The 16,092-nt window shown below is 50.5% G+C and overlaps 1 protein-coding gene across 5 annotated transcripts in view; it reads left to right on the top strand.

Moving 5' to 3' along the window:
- EPG5 (ectopic P-granules 5 autophagy tethering factor) overlaps positions 1–16,092 on the top strand; it is a 69,473-nt gene that overhangs the window by 7,223 nt on the left and 46,158 nt on the right. For 4 of the 5 annotated variants that reach the window (XM_077346704.1, XM_077346707.1, XM_077346709.1 and 1 more), the window contains exons 3-14: positions 1,433–1,676; positions 2,282–2,421; positions 3,344–3,451; positions 4,285–4,358; positions 6,871–6,979; positions 8,469–8,583; positions 10,162–10,312; positions 10,738–10,893; positions 11,883–12,040; positions 12,517–12,671; positions 13,523–13,663; positions 14,424–14,588. In XM_077346704.1, coding sequence (XP_077202819.1) covers positions 1,433–1,676; positions 2,282–2,421; positions 3,344–3,451; positions 4,285–4,358; positions 6,871–6,979; positions 8,469–8,583; positions 10,162–10,312; positions 10,738–10,893; positions 11,883–12,040; positions 12,517–12,671; positions 13,523–13,663; positions 14,424–14,588 — 1,716 coding nt within the window. The remainder of the gene's footprint in view (positions 1–1,432; positions 1,677–2,281; positions 2,422–3,343; positions 3,452–4,284; positions 4,359–6,870; positions 6,980–8,468; positions 8,584–10,161; positions 10,313–10,737; positions 10,894–11,882; positions 12,041–12,516; positions 12,672–13,522; positions 13,664–14,423; positions 14,589–16,092) is intronic. The other variant, XM_077346706.1, reaches the window with a different exon arrangement.

Genomic DNA, 16,092 nt, shown 5'->3' with positions numbered 1-16,092 from the left:
CTTCTGATCTGGTGAGCCGGGTTTGATTCCCTGCTCCTCCCCATGCAGCCATCTGGGTGGCCTTAGGTTAGTCACAGTCCTGTTAGAAGCTGTTCTCGCAGAGCAGGTCCTTCATGCAGCCCGACCTGCCCCACAGAGAGTCTGTTGTGGGGACAAGAAGGGAAGGTGGTTGTCATCTGCTTTGAGACTCCTTCAGGCAGTGAAAAGTGGGGTATAAAAACCATCCTTTACCACGAGCTAAAGGAGCTTTTCATATGGGTTGGAAAGTCTGGGTTTATCACTACAAACACACAACAGCCAGTCCTGGCTCTCTGGGAGGCGTTTGCCTTAATTGTTCCCCGGTTTGTTTTAGCATTTTCAGAAGTGCTTTATCTGTACCCTGTGGGGCTCACCCTGAGAGCGAGTCACGTAGTGGAATTGGACAAATCCTGCCTTTTGGCTCAGGCTTGTGCAGTTGCCAGGAGTGGCTTGCTGGCCCATAATGGAGACTGGATGCTGGACTAGAAGGCACCAGATTTGGGGACACGATTTCCATAGTTTTAAAATGTGTTTTTTTATCATGTGTGTTTTAAATTGTTAGCTGTCTTGGTGGGGCTCTTTATTTAATAATAAATCATTATTGGGCCCAACCTGGCAAGGCAGCTTCTGTGTCCTACATGTCATGGGTCTCTGAAGGGCCTTGTATGCATTTCGTCTGCTCGCTTTCTTCAAGTCCTCACGGCGGAGGAAACGCCGTGGAATTGTAAAGATTCCGCAAACGCAGCCTGCTGATACAGTCATGCAAAGTAAAATCTTTCTGTCGAGCCCTGCACCCTTTCACTTTCTCCAACATGGTGTAGTTCAGGGGGTGGGGGTGGGGGAGCTACGGCTCTCCAGATGTCGGACTACAATTCCCATGAGCCTCTGCCAGCATGTGCTAGCAGAGACTCATGGGAATTGTAGTCCATGGACATCTGGGGAGCCACAGTTTGCCCACCCCTGATGAAGTGGTTAAAGAGCTGTGCATTCTGATCTAGAGAACTGGGTTTAATTTTCCACTTCTCCACGTGCAGCCAGCTGGGTGACCTTGGGCCAGTCCCAGCTCTCTCAGAGCTTTCTCAGCTTCACCTACCCCACAGGGCAGGGGTAGTCAAACTGCGGCCCTCCAGATGTCCATGGACTATAATTCCCATGAGCCCCCTGCCAGCATTCGCTGGCAGGGGTCTCCTGGGAATTGTAGTCCATGGACATCTGGAGGGCCGCAGTTTGACTACCCCTGCCACAGGGTCTCTGTTGTGAGGAGAGGAAGGCAAAGGTAAGTAGCTTTGGGATTCCTCCAGGTAGTGAAAAGCAGGGCTATAAACAAGCAGCTCTTCTTCCATCCTCTTCCCATTCTGTACTGGTACATTGAAAACCTTGGATCAGTTGTAGAGAGCTGCCTTTGTCTTTGCAGGGGGTCTGTGCCGACCAGTGCAAAGTTACCGGTCACCATCGTTACCAGACCGTAGAGGCGAACGCAGGTGCCTTGGAGGAGCTGAAGCGGCTGTTTGAAGGGCAAGCGGAGCACATGCATCAGACGCTGGCCCTGCACTTGTACACCTCCGTGTTGTCCCGCCTGCAGGTGGAATCTTACATCTACAGGCTGCTCAGTGGCTCTCCTCTGCTGATGTCTGTGGGGGTACAGCAGAAAGAGCCAGGTGTGTTCTCTGAGTGGCCTTCTGCTTCCAGTGGGAGGGCATTGTGAGTCCTGGGCAGCAGCAGGAGGAACTGTGGCTAAGTGGTAGAGCATCTGCCTGGCATGCAGAAGGCCCCAGGTTCAATCCCCGTCATCTCCAGTTCAAAATACCAGGCAGGAGGGGATAGGAAAGACCCCCCCCCCAGCTCACCACTAGAGCATCTGCTTGGTATGCAGAAGGTCCCATGTTCAGTCCCTGGCATCTCCAGTTAAAATGACCAGGCAGGAAGTTGATGAGATAGACCTCGTGGTTCATTGGTAGAATATCTGCTTGGCATGTAGAAGGCCCCAGGTTCAATCCCTGTCATCTCCAGTTAAAAGGACCAGGCAGGAGGTGATAGGAAAGAGTTAAGTCTGAGTAGACAGTACTGATTTTGATGGATCAATGTTGGGTAGGGCTGTGGTTTGGGTCCCCTGCTCCTATGTTCAAGGAAAGGGCTGTGGCTCAGTGGTTGAGCCTCTGCTTCGCATGCAGAAGGTCCCAGGTTCAATCCTGGCATCTCCAGTGAAAAGGATTGAATCTTAGCACTCACCTGTCTGGCTCTCCCAATTCTTCCTTCTAACCAGCAGCTCTCAAACAGCTGGACAGAGATTCCGCAGACTTGGGTCCCTTGAAAGAGTGCATCAGCGTTCTCTTCAGCTTCACCCGCCGGGTCGTTGAAGATTCACAGTTCCAGAGCGACGTTCTCACGTGGCTCCAGAGGCTGGTGAGAAATCCACGGGGTGTGTGTCGGGGAGGAGGGGTGTGGTCTGCCCCAGGCGCCAGCCGTTTACAGACACCACTGCCAGAAAGTCATCGCAAGGGTGCACATTTTGTTGGCTCTTTCCTCACTTCTATGATGTGGGGTGGGGGAGCGGGTGCTGTGAGTTTCCCAGCATTCACTGCTTCTTTGCTTCGTATCTACATATAACGGTAGCACAGTGTGGAACATCTGGAAACGAGCAATCACTATGATTCATGGCTCCTGTGTTTTGCAATAATTGCCAATGATTCTTGGATATTATTTAGACAAATGATGATGAGGGTATCACAAAAGTCAATGTGATCTAGTACTGTGAGCTGAAGAAAGTCCTAGGCTTATGATGCTGCAGATCAACTTACACAATGAGCTGGAAATAAGCAAACAAGAGTTTGGACGTTATTGGTGAGGCGGGCCTTGAGTCAGCCTGGCAAGAAAGATGTCATGTGTACCTGGGCCCAGGACAATTTCATGCACTTTTTCCTGGGAATGGAGTAGCACCTTTTCAGGGGAAGCCCACCTGTTGACGGGATGGGGTGGAGTTTCAGGGGTTATATTGATGATTGTCCTGCCTATCGAGTTAGTTCCAGCAAGAATAATCATGAGCTTCATCTCACTACTTTTGCTGCTAATGTCAAGTGTGTTCATGGAGAAAGTCGACAGGATCTGACAACAGAGAGCTTTTGGGGTTGTAGCTGGTGTAAAGAGTGACAGCAGCTTGGCTGAGCATTTTTAAAGCATTTCTCCCAGGGGTTTAGTGATCCTTTCTTCCTTAATATTTAGTGGTTTAGTGGTCCTTTCTTCCTTAATATTTAGTGGTTTAGTGGTCCTTTCTTCCTTAATATGGTCCTTCCTTAATCATCTTTAACACTGCCTTTTGTTGCTTCAGGTGTCAGTCTTGCAAAGGGTGGGCTCTCCAGGAGATCACCTCTTCCTCTTGAACCACATTCTCCGGTGTCCAGCCGGTGTCAGCAAATGGGCCGTTCCTTTCATTCAGGTGAGAGCCTTCAGATCTTTCTTCTGGTGTGATGTCTCTGAGGCCCAGTTCTCACTAACATGGCCAGCCCTTTAGGTGGGCTGTGCCACTTCAGACTTGCAGTGGGGTATAGTCTCAGGATTATGTGCCTCTCTCTGCTAAAGACTTCCAACAAAAAATCCCCTATGTACGTAGGGAGCTCAGTGACAAGGAGAAGGGTCATTGTGGTTGAGCTGGAACCTTCTTGGGAGACCTAGAGCATGGAAGGGCGGAAGAGACTGGGCAGTGGCCAGAGCTGTCTTTCTTTTTGAAAGAAAACATTTCTATAAGAAGAGCCCTGTGGGATCAGAACAGTGGTTCATCTAGTCCAGTATCCTGTCTCCCTCAGTGACCAACCAGTTCCTCTGGAGAGCTAGCACAGGGTTCAGAGACCAAGGCCTTCACAAGAATATCGGAAGAGCCCTCCTGGATCAGACCAGTGGTCCATGTAGTCCAGCATCCTGTCTCTCACAGGGGCCAACCAGTTCCTCTGGAGAGCCAGCAACAGAGCATAGAGGCTGAGGCCTTCACAAGAACATATGTCTAAAAGAAAACTACATGTCTAGAAGAAATCTGGCTTGGTGTCATAGTTGAATGTCAACCTCTAATCTGGAGGACCAGGTTTGATTCCCAGTTCCTCCACATGCAGCCAGCTTGAGCTTTCTCAGTCCCACCTGGCTCACAGGGTGTCCCAGTCTTACACCCAGACACCTGCATCTTTGATGCCCAAAAAGCTAGCTTCTGTGTGTTACTTAATAGCACCAAACTCTGTGATCGAAATTCCAGTTTTTGTATCTCTTCTTGTTTGCTTTTAGATTCGAGTCCTGGGTAACCCGTCGGGAGTCTTCCATTTTATGCAATCCCTTGCGTTGCTTATGTCTCCCGCCAAGTAAGTACGGAATTGGGGCGACAGGCAACAGAAATGTTGAATGGTTTCCTACCAGTACTTTCACTCCTTGTCTCTTCCAGTTCCCTCCTCCTCACCATTCCATGGTGTTTTTGTCCACACAGCTGGCGTGGTCCCCAGCTGAGCTTTTTCAGTGGTCAGAAGTCACTTTCTGTTGGCATACCAGTGGGATTGTTGGGGTCAGTCCTTTAAAAAGCCAACAATCTGCGGCACACAGTGGCCAAAACCCAGGTACCGTCTGGTGGTCCATCAGTGGGGCCAGAACTCCAGAGGCCCTCCCACTCTTGCCCCCCAAGCACCAAGAAGACAGAGCATCCCTGCCCCAGACAGACCATTCCATCTGTACATTGCTCTGACCCTCAAGGGAGATTGGAATGTAAATGTAAGAAATAAATTGTGTCTAAGAGCCACTCTCTGCTCTTAAGAGCCTAAGAGAAGCCATGTTGGATCAGGCCAATGGCCCATCCAGTCCAACACTCTGTGTCTCAGAGTGGCCAAAACCCAGGGGCCATCAGGAAGTCCACCAGCTGGGCCAGAACTCCAGAAGCCCTCGTACTGCAGCCCCCGCAAACACCAAGAATACAGAGCATCCCTGCCCCCCATGCATGTCCACGTGGGTAGCTGGGTTGGTCCAAGGCAGCAGAACTAAGTGAGTCCAGTGGCAACTCGAAGCTGGCTTCCATCCATCTATTTCCAGTTCTGATATATTTATCTTCTCATTGCTGGTGACCTTTTTTTGTTTACCAGGGTTGCTTTGTTGATTCTCCTGCAGCAAGTTATTGCTGTTCCACCCTTGGTCAACACCGAAAGGCTTTTATTTATTTTTTTTAAAGGAGGGGCACTCGGCAGTGAGAGGACACATTTCTTTTGCCTGGCGGGATCTATTCCTTGTATCTCTGGCTGACCCACAAGGTTACTATGTAGAGCAGCCTTTCTCAATGTTTTCACCATTGAGAAGCCCCTTAAAAGGTAAAGGTATCCCCTGTGCAAGCACCGAGTCATGTCTGACCCTTGGGGTGACGCCCTCTAGCGTTTTCATGGCAGACTCAATACAGGGTGGTTTGCCAGTGCCTTCCCCAGTCATTACCGTTTACCCCCCAGCAAGCTGGGTGCTCATTTTACCAACCTCAGAAGGATGGAAGGCTGAGTCGACCTTGAGCCGGCTGCTGGGATTGAACTCCCAGCCTCATGGGCAAAGCTTGCAGACGGCTGCCTTACCACTCTGCGCCACAAGAGGCTCTGAGAAGCCCCTTAGACCAGGGGTAATCAAACTGTGGCCCTCCAGATGTCCATGGACTACGATTCCTATGAGCCCCTGCCAGCATTTGCTGGCAGGGGCTCATGGGAATTGTAGTCCATAGACATCTGGAGGGCCACAGTTTGACTACCCCTGCCTTCGACATTCTCCAGGCTTCAAGAAAGCTTGAAAGTGGAGTGATCATGCATTATATGGCTGGGAAGCATAGCTGTGAGCACGCCCACCTGGGACTCCTCCCCTTCCCACCCCCTCCAGGCCCATCATTGGCCATTTTGGGGGCGAGGTAGGTCAACACGACCACTTATGGTCATATCCCCTGATAAAAGTTTAACGAATTTTAAAATATATATACAATTAATTAACACCCACCCATTTGGGAAAGTCTTCCGGAACCGTCAAGAAACCCCAAGGTTTCATGAAACCCTGGTGGAGGAAGCGTGATGCAGGGTCAGCAACTGCAAAACAACTCTGTTTGTCTCTTGCCTTGAAAAACTTTCCAGGTCGCTATGGGTCAGCTGTAACTTGAGAGCAGTTTGTGGTAGTGCATATGCTCATGTGTGCGCATGTGCTCATGCGTGCGCATGCTCTCATGCGTGCACATGCGCTCACACATGCACACACATCGATACAGTGAGCAGGATGGCATATCCAGCAACCACACTAGGGTTTGGATTGTAATAATAATAACTGTTTTTATAGGCTGCCTGTCCCGGTTGGTTCAGGATGGGTAGCAACAGGAATTCAGACCATTGGCATGACATTAATAAATGGTCGATAATGGTTTTTACTTTGACCACCTCCTGAGAAGGAAGGACTCCCTGGAGAAGAGCCTAATGCTGGGAGCGATTGAGGGCAAAAGAAGAAGGGAACGACAGAGAATGAGGTGGCTGGATGGAGTCACTGAAGCAGTAGGTGCAAACTTAAATGGACTTCGGGGAATGGTAGAGGACAGGAAGGCCTGGAGGATCATTGTCCATGGGGTTGCGATGGGTCAGACACGACTTCGCACCTAATAACAACAACGGTTTTTAACATTTAAATTAAATTAAGCGAATTGCATAAATCAAATTACATACATTATATTAATCAGCCACCTTATAGAGGGGCCCGATTTTATTGGGCAGTTGGTGTTTTTTTGTTTTTCTATTTTGTAGGTAGGGAGGCTAGCGTTGTAGAACTCTGGCACCCACCAGTAATCTGATAACCAAACTCAAGCCCCTTTTATCTCCTCTACAGAGGCCGAGCTGAATTTATGTGCCACATGAAGCCGTGTGAACGACAGACTTCCTCTTCGTCGGGGGAAGAATCTGGAAATTGGACTTTAGTTGACGAAGGTGGAGAAGAGGTATTTCTAAGTGTGTGCTTTGATCCTCGACTTTATAGTGGCCTCTCCCATGGAAACTAGAACTCTCTTCTCTGTTTTTATCCCTCAAGGACAGTGGTCCCCAATCTGCGGGCCGCGGCCCGGTGCCGGGCCGCAAAGGCCATGGTGCCGGGCTGCGGCTCCCTCTCCCTGCCCCCCCTGCAGTAAAAAACTTCCCAGGTGTTTGCGGCCCGGGAAGCTTCTTACTGCGGGAGGGCGGGGAGAGGGAATCAGGGCCGGGCAGTGCCCGTGCGGGCTGTGCCCGCGCATTGCGCATGCGCATTGCGCATTCATGCATGCGCAGTGCACGGCCGTGACCCAAAGCGCGGGCGAGGTCCGCAGGCGCGGCCCGATGCACGGGCGTGGACTGCAGGCACGGCACGATGCGCAGGCGTGGCACGATGCGCAGGCGCGGCCCGATGCACAGGCGCGGCCCGATGCCCTGCCGGTCCCCAGCCTCAGAAAGGTTGGGGACCACTGCTCAAGGAGGTCAGAACTAGAATATATGGTTCTTCCTCCCTCTCTTTGGTCCGGACAATATCTTGGAGTAGGCTGGGGTTGAGGGGATGATGGGCCAAAGGCAAGCTTCGTGGGAGATGGGATTGGAGCCCAGGACTCATCAGCTGTAGTCCCATGCACCCTAGATGTCATATCAGTCTGTCTGGCATGAATAAAGCCATGCAGGGTCCTGTTTAACTTGGCTTTGAAGAACTGAGCAGGGACTCATGAAAGCTTCTCCCCTGCCACAGATTTTGTTTAGATGCTGCTGGACTCTGGCTGTTTTCTACTGGAGAAGTGAGCCGTGACTCCTGAAAACTCCTTCCCCTGCCCCAAATTCTGTTAGTCTTGAAGGTGCTCCTGGACTCTGGGCTCTTTTCTACTGAAGAAGCCTGTTTGCCCTTCCCCTGACAAGGAGGAAGTTTATTGTGCCTGTTAGAAGCCGTCACCCTAGGCACGCTAGTGAAGACCTGAATTTTAGGAACTCCTCCCCCCGCCCCCAACATGATGTAGCCAAGGGAGTGAAGTTGCGGGCTTTTGGGTACCATCTGGATCAGTGTCACACCTTCAGTGTGGGGGTAGTGGTTAGGAGTGGCAGCCTCTAATGTGGAGAACTGCGTTGCCAGTCACCATTCTCCCAGAGCTTTCTGAGCCCCACTTACTGAACAGAATGTCTGTTGTAGGAAGAGAAAGGGTAGAAGATTGTAAGCCGCTTTGCGACTCCACTGGGTAGTGAAACGCAGAGTGTAGAAACATTTGTTATTCTTCTTGTTTTTCTTGTCCCTTTAGTAGTTCTTCTTGTTCTTCCTCCTCCCTCTCCCCCTCCCATTGACTTAAGTGGATTTAGAACGGTGTCACTCGGCCATTGCAGGTTTATTGGAGAATTTGGCAGCCTGTCATCCATTCTTCCTTCTCTGCTTGCTTTTTTTTTCCCCTCAAAGAGGCGTTTCCTCATTGTTTTCTCTCCTCCTAGGATGAAGATCCTGCTACGAGCTGGGTCCTTCTTCTTGAGGACGACTTGATTGCCCTCCTGTCCCAGTTCCCCTTTCACGAACTCTTCCAGCACATGCTCAGATTTGATAGTCAAGGTGAAGAACCTTCCCAACAAATGTGTATCTGGTGACAAGGAAACAACGTGGAAGTGTCCATGAAACCAGTTGTCCAGTTTAGTGGTCCCCAATCTTTTTGAGCCTGCAGGTTCACTTGTAATTCTGACACAGCATGGTGGGCGGAGCCACAAAATGGCGGCAGCAGGTGGCAGATCCAGAGTAAAATGGTTGCCACAATTTACCTTCTCTAAGAATTTTGGACGCTGGTGGCAGCTGCCACCGAAAGAATCTTATAAAAATTTGGCACTCCCAATCAAATCTCTCGTGGTCAGTGAGAAACTTTGCAGGACAGAAGCCATATCTGTCTGAGCCTGCTTTCTGAAAATATTTGGCTGGTCCTGGCAGAGGGATCAGCTGGCGCTAGGGATGTGCACCGGTAAAAAAATAGGTGCATTTCAGATTTGGGTTTTCAGTGATTCGGCTGACCGATTTGATTTTGTCCGATTTGGGGAAACCCAGACCGATTCGGCCAAATCACTCGCCAAACAGCTTATCCTGCAGCGGAGAGAACCTTTTCCAGGATCAGTGGTTTGAAAGCTCTGGGGGCATTTAAAGGGACCTTACTCCCTAGCTAGCCCATCTCGCACCACCTGTCAAGAAGCTCACCCAGCGAGAAGTACTTGGCGGACTTTTTAAACCTTCCCCTTGCACACCCTTCTGAAGCTACAGGGAGAAGGCTCTCTACAGCCTCAGAGGGCCGTGCGGAGGGAGAACCGCCCACCAAGCAGCTCACCCAGTGCTGACTGATCAGCTGTTTGCGGGCTTTTCCTTCCTTACAGACCCTTCTCTGGCAACTACAAGAACATGCTACTGGAGACTTGCTTCTTTCTTGGACCAGTTATGGTGCTTTAGTGGAGGGGGGCAACAGTGGGAGGGCTTCTGGAGTAGTGGTACCATGTGTAGACTTCCTGTGACACCTTGGTTTGGGCCACTAGATGACTGAGAGTGTTGGACTGGATGGGCCAGTGGCCTGGTCCAGTACGGCTTCTCTGATGTTCTTATTTCTAAGAAAAAAATTAAAAGGAGGAATTAAAATCCATTAACTAAATAAAATTTCAAAAAGGAAAAAAGGAAAGGAAAAATATGTAAAATAAAGACAAAAATGTATTATATATAAATAAATAAATAAATAAATAAATAAATAAATAAATAAATAAATAAATAAATAAATAAATAAATAAATAAATAAATAGTCTTGGTGGAGCAGCAGATATGTTCCTAAAATCTGCTTCAAAATATCTAAAAACAAGTTCATGTGCAATCTCAGTGTACATGCCACAGATTTGTAAGATCCCCAATCCATTGTTCTACCAGAGGTGGGCTTTTATTTTTCAAGTTCTTTAATACAAACAGTTTAGCTGCAGTAAGGGCAGAGAGGGTCCATTTTCATTGGCCGTTGGTTCGCCTCCAGGAGACAGACCGATAGTTGAAATGCGCATATGAACTCCTCAACAATTGATGTCCCTCCTAATACAGAATAGTTCTGACTAATAACTTCCACCAAGAAGAACCGTATCCCTGTTGAATCTGCTTTGGTTTTTTTACAAAATCGCCCAGGTGTTTACACTCCTGAAAAAACGTCACCCCATGAGATGATGAAGATCTTCGCGTTCGCTAATTCGTTAGTGGAGCTTCTCGCGGCGGGGCTGGAAACGTTTAACCGGGCGCGCTACCGGCAGTTTGTGAAACGCATCGGCCGTCTCATCAGGTGAGGGGCGGGGCTGGATCGTGTGTGGGAGGGGCACTTGTTTACTGCAGGCAATAGGTTCAAATTATGGGAAAGGGGCTTCCACTTAAATATTAGAAAGCATTTTCTGTCGGTGAGGGCTGTTCATAGATGGAATATGCTGCCTCAGAGGGTGGTGGAGTCCCCTTGGTTGGAAGTTGTTAGGATGAGATTTGGACGAGCACCTGTCAGGATTGGGGGATTTTATGTCCCCGGGAAGGTGGGAGGGCTGGACTAGATGGTCCTTTGTGGTCTCCTCCAGCTCTCTGTGATTCTGGTCATTTGCATATGTATGCGTTGAGGGGGGAGGAGCGAGGATGAAGGGGCAGAGCTGATGGACCTCCAGCGTGCAGCGGTTAATTGCTCGGCCTTTCCCCCTCTTCCCGACCCTCTCCTTGTTCCTGCAGGATGACGCTTTGCTTCGTGAGCGACCACTGGGCCCAGCACGTCAGCCATGCCAAAAACTCTGGCTCCACCGGGCCCCCTTACACTGTCGAAAAGCTGCAGGTGGAATTCGATGAACTCTTCCTGAGGGCTGTGCTCCATGTGCTGAAGGCCAAAAGGTAGGAAATAATGAGTATTGTGTGTTTGTATTCGGGGATTAGACAGATTCTTGGCTATTCGTGGCTACTATCCAGGGTGACTGAAGGGAACCTTTGTGATCAGAGGCAGTACACCTCTGAATACCGGTGTGCATGGAGGCAGCATCAGGGGAAGGCCTCTGCCTCTATGCCTTATTGTTGGCTATCTGGAGGAATTGGTTGGCCACTGTGTGAGATAGGATGCTGGGCTACATGGACCACTGGTCTGATCCACTAGGACTCTTCTCGTGTTCTTTTAAGGCCTTGGCCTCTGTGCCTTGTTGTTGGCTGTCCAAAGGAACTGGTTGGCCCCTGTGATAGAGAGGATGCTGGACTAGATGGACCACTGGTCTGATCCAACAGGGATTTTCTGATGTTCTTAGGAAGGCCTCAGCCTCTTTGCCTTGTTGTTGGTCCACCAGAGGAACTGGCTGGCCACTGTGTGAGACAGGATGCTGGAGTAGATGGGCCCCTGGTCTGATCCAGCAGGGCTTTTCTTCTGTTCATGTGAAGGCCTCAGCCTCTATACCCTGTTGCTGGCCCTGCAGAGTAGTGGTCCCCAACCTTTTTGAGGCTGGGGACCAGCGGCAGAAAGCAGGGGGATTGCCTGGCTGCGCATGTGCAATGCGCAGGCACGGCCGTGCATGCACAATGTGCGGGCGCAGCCATCCATGCGCAATGCGCGGGCGCGGCCCTGCTTCCCTCTCCCCCCCTCCCACAGTAAGAAGCTTGCCAGGCCGCAAGCTTGCTGCCTGGTAGGTTTCTTCCTGCGGGGGGGGGGGGGCGGGGAGAGGGAGCCGCGGCCCGGTGCCAGGGCCTTCGCAGCCTGGCACCGGACCGCAGCCCGGTGGTTGGGGGCCACCGCTGCAGAGGACTTGGTTGGCCACTGGCTTCCCCTCATGCCAGGGCGGGCCTGAACAGCTGTCCTCTGTTTATTAGGCAGTCTTTCACTGGCTTTCCAACTCCCACAGGCTCGGAGTGTGGCTCTTCATGTCAGAGATGCCATATGGCACCCTCTCCAGCAACATGCTGTGGAAGCTCTTCTCCATTATGCACTGCGTGGAAAGCGAGAACCCAGAGAAGCTGTGTGCCACCATGCGCCTCGCCGACTGCAAGCGGGAACTCAAAGGTAGCCCCCTTTTTACGGGAAGGGAATTTCAGACCCTGCTTTTATTTAAAGGTTTGTGCCTTCGCTGCTCTTAGGAAAGCATCACGCCTGGTGGGGTTAGCAGTCCAAGGACAGCTCAGACTGTGCCTGACCCTCGCTGGGGCTGGGGGAATTCCAACGTTGGTGTTACTCCTCCCGCTTTGGGAGTTTCAGCAACTGGGGGGGAGGAATCCCCCACAAAGCAGGCAATCCCCACCTCCTCAGACCTGTCACTTGATCCCTGCTAATTTGGTGCCTGCAGTGCTGCTCTCTGGCCATCTGTAATGGTGGCGCCAAAGCACAACCTTGGCCAGGTCAAACAGCTCCCCCTTTTGGCCATGAATATAGTGCCTCGCTCCTGTTCCTGGAATGCCACATTTGAGAATCCTGGTTCCTGCAAAAAAGGTTTGAAATGCGTGTCCAGGTAATAAAGTCTGTCTCTCCCGTGCCGTTCGTAGACCCAGCTCACCTGGAGAAGTTCACGAAGTCTCTGCAGGCGATGAACGGCTCGGAGGAAATTTGCCTGCTGACCACCTTTGCCCAGATGGCACAGACCAAGCGGGCAGGCGCGGATGAAGATTTTGTCCAAGTGATCGTGTTGGAGATCTACGAGGTAAGGGAGAAGAGATGGAGGCAGGGAGCTGTTGATGCCTTTGGGAGGAGGTGGAATTCTCCAAGAGCTGCTGGTGTCAGGATCTGCCTGGCTGCCAGCCGCCTGGCGTGATTCTGTCACTTGTCAGTGGTCTGTGTCCTTTTGTCATTTTGTGCAGTTGTGGATTGCCATTTGCCAGTGGGGAGCAAGTCTGTTAAAATAAGCTGATTATAACGGCTTCTGTTGCTTTGCTTTGCTCGCTCATTTGTGTAGTCCAGCCTTTCTCAACATATTTATTATTGAGAAATCTCTCAAACATTCTTCTGGCTTCCAGAAACCTCCAAAGTGGTGCGATTGAGCAGAATATGGCTGGGAAGCATAGCTGTGGACATGCCCACTTGGGGCTCCTCCCCTTCCCACACCCAGGCCCACCATTGGCCATTTTGGGAAGGGTGGGTGGGTTCACATGACCATGTCACTAACCCATTCAGGAAATTGTATTTCAGAAAGCCTGGTGTAGTTTAATTGCCAGTGTTCTCCTGGGAGGATGGAAGTGGGGGAGGGTGGAGCTTAGATGTCATCAACGAGGCTGGCCTTGGGTCATCCTTGCACAAAGGAGGTCTCATGAGTTAAGGTTTAAGACCAACCAAGTGAATTCTGAGGATAAGCTTTCCTGTGTGTCTTTTCTGAGGAAGTGTGCACATGCACGAAAGCTTATACCTTGAATGCCTAGTATCTTAATATTTCCTAATCATACTTAATAAAAAAACCCTTTATTTCTGTCTCTGTCTCTTTCTCTCTCTTTCTCTCTCTCTCTCTCTCTGTGTCTTTCTCTCTTCTCCCTCCCTCCCTCCCTCCCTCTTTCCTTCCAGGTGTCCTACGTCAGCCTTTCGACCAGAGAAACCTTTTCTAAGGTTGGCCGGGAGCTCCTCAGCGCCATCACAGCTGTCCACACCTCCATGATTTCCGTTCTGCTGGACCGAGTCCGAGAGACCATTGAAACCGTCGGCATGGTACGAGACTTGAGAAGGACCCCCAAGCAGAGTGGACTGTCAGACTGGGGCTTGGGGGAAAGAAAGAAAGGAAACAAACATGCAAAAAAAAATCCACCCCTTCAAATACCCAGTCCAAATTGCCCACGTGTATTTCTACTGAATCAGATGCTTAGCCCGTCAGGATCGATTGGTGGGTCGCCATGTTGGTCTTAAGTCGCACAACAAAACTTGAGTCCAACTGCATCTTTAAGACCAACAAAGTATATGTCTAGAAGAAATCCTGCTTTATCCTGATTTATTCCAGGCGTGAGCTTTCGAGTGCAGGCACTCTTCCTCAGAGTCTGCCATGAAAACGCTAGAGGGCATCACCCCAAGGGTCAGACATGACCTGGTGCTTGCACAGGGGATACCTTGACCTTTAAGGTGGCATCGGCGAACTGCCAAGTTTATGTCATAACACTGGCCAGAATTAAGCACTCTCATTCATGCACGTGGGTATCTTATGCAGCGTTTCTGCTGCGGTTGTCCTGAGTAGCAGAATATGTGCCGTCTGGCCTGTGGAGGTCATTATAGGAGAACCTAGGGCTATAGAACTGGCCATGCTAGATGCTTCCATGTAATGACTCATAGAGGAGTTCTGCTGTTCTCTTCCTCCCTCCAGTTTTTTAAGCCTTCCCCACCTGGTGGTCGTTTCCTTGCTGCATTTGCGTGAGCATTGCATGTGACTGGGTTGTAGGATGGCGTTCATCGATGTCTCTCTATTTTTTTTCTTTTTAAGGTTTCCCTTTATTTATTTAAAGAGCTCCCGATGCACCTCTGGCGGCCATCTGCCCCGGAAGTGGCCCTGATCCGCAGCTGGCTGCTGGATTACAACTTGAGCGCCGTCAAGAACAAGCTAGCCTGCGTCATTCTGGAAGGGCTGAATTGGGGAGCCAATGAGCACGTAGGTATCAGGAGTTCCGAAGGAAGCCCAACTCACTGTGAGTGAGCCAGACTGTGGTTTGGACCTGTGGGTTTTTTTTTTTGGGGGGGGGGGTGTTAACAAGACGGATGAGCAAGGGAATGTCAGCAGCTCTACCTCCTCGTTTCTATTTACTTGCCCGACTCCGTGAACGGCCTCAGTGGCGGGTAACAGGCAGCATTCCGTAGCTTCAACAGCTGCCCAGGTGTAGTTGGGTCAGGTTATTGGGGACCTCTCCCCTCCCCAGCCGTGTTGATGGCAACAGGAATGAAATATCATTTAGACTGCAGCATTGGGGCTCATGTGGCTTGCACGTCCCTCTGTCCAAAATAGTCCCTCTCCTTGTAGAAGCCGAATGTGTCCAGGGGGAGTCTGGCTTGGCTTTCCGACTGACATGAACCGAAAAAGACACTGTGAAAAAAGGTCTCCCCACTCCTGTAGAAGAGGAAGAAGAAGAGTTGGTTCTTATATGCCGCTTTTCTCTACCCAAAGGAGTCTCAAAGTGGCTTCCAATCGCCTTCCCTTTCCTCTCCCCACAGCAGACACCCTGTGGGGTGGGTGAGGCTGAGAGAGCCCTGAGATTCCTGCTCGGTCAGAACAGCTTTATCACTGCTGTGGCCAGCCCAAGGTCACCCAGCTGGCTGCATTGGGGGAGTGCAGAATCGAACCCGGCATGCCAGATTAGAAGTCCGCATTCCTAACCACTACACCAAACTGGCTCTCAAGCCAAAAGCATACACTAGTACTTTTAATAAAGAAGTTTTCTAGAGGAGGAGTGATAGTCCTCCCTGGATTAATAAAGAGCTAGCAATAAAGCCAACCTATATTACCATCTCATGGCATCACTCCATGGAGCACTCCGTAACAATTACAGCCCAAAAGCAGCTCACAGCAAGAGAACAGCCGTAAACCCGGCCAGTCCTCGGTTCGCAATTCAGCAGGCAGGGACGGCTGCCAGCAAATTTATTTCTTTGTCATATTCACAAACCACCCTTCTCAGACCTGCCGTCTCGGAGAGGTTCACAACAGGAATAATACAGATGACACGGTACAGTTTAAAGTCAGTTAAAACAGTTTAAAATAGCCCAGCAGCTGGTAGTATACTTGTTGGATGTTCTTCTTCTAGAAGTTGATGGTGAGAGCCAGTTTGGTGTGGTGGTTAGGAGTGCGGACTTCTGATCTGGCATGCCAGGTTCGATTCTGCACTCCCCCACATGCAGCCAGCTGGGTGACCTTGGGCTCGCCACGGCACTGATAAAGCTGTTCTGACAGAGCAGGAATATCAGGGCTCTCTCAGCCTCACCCACCCCACAGGGTGTCTGTTGTGGGGAGAGGAAAGAGAAGGCGACTGTAAGCTGCTTTGAGCCTCCTTCGGGTAGGGAAAAGCGGCATATAAGAACCAACTCTTCTTCTTCTTCTATCTAATTTGCACCAGGACTCGTTTAACCGAACAGGCCTCAAACGTATGCCAGGTGGAAGAGCTTAC

This window comes from Paroedura picta, chromosome 7, assembly GCF_049243985.1.
Source record: "Paroedura picta isolate Pp20150507F chromosome 7, Ppicta_v3.0, whole genome shotgun sequence".
Lineage (NCBI taxonomy): Eukaryota > Metazoa > Chordata > Lepidosauria > Squamata > Gekkonidae > Paroedura > Paroedura picta.
Note: the sequence above shows the minus strand (reverse complement) of the source record. Positions and strands in the feature narration are given on the sequence as shown.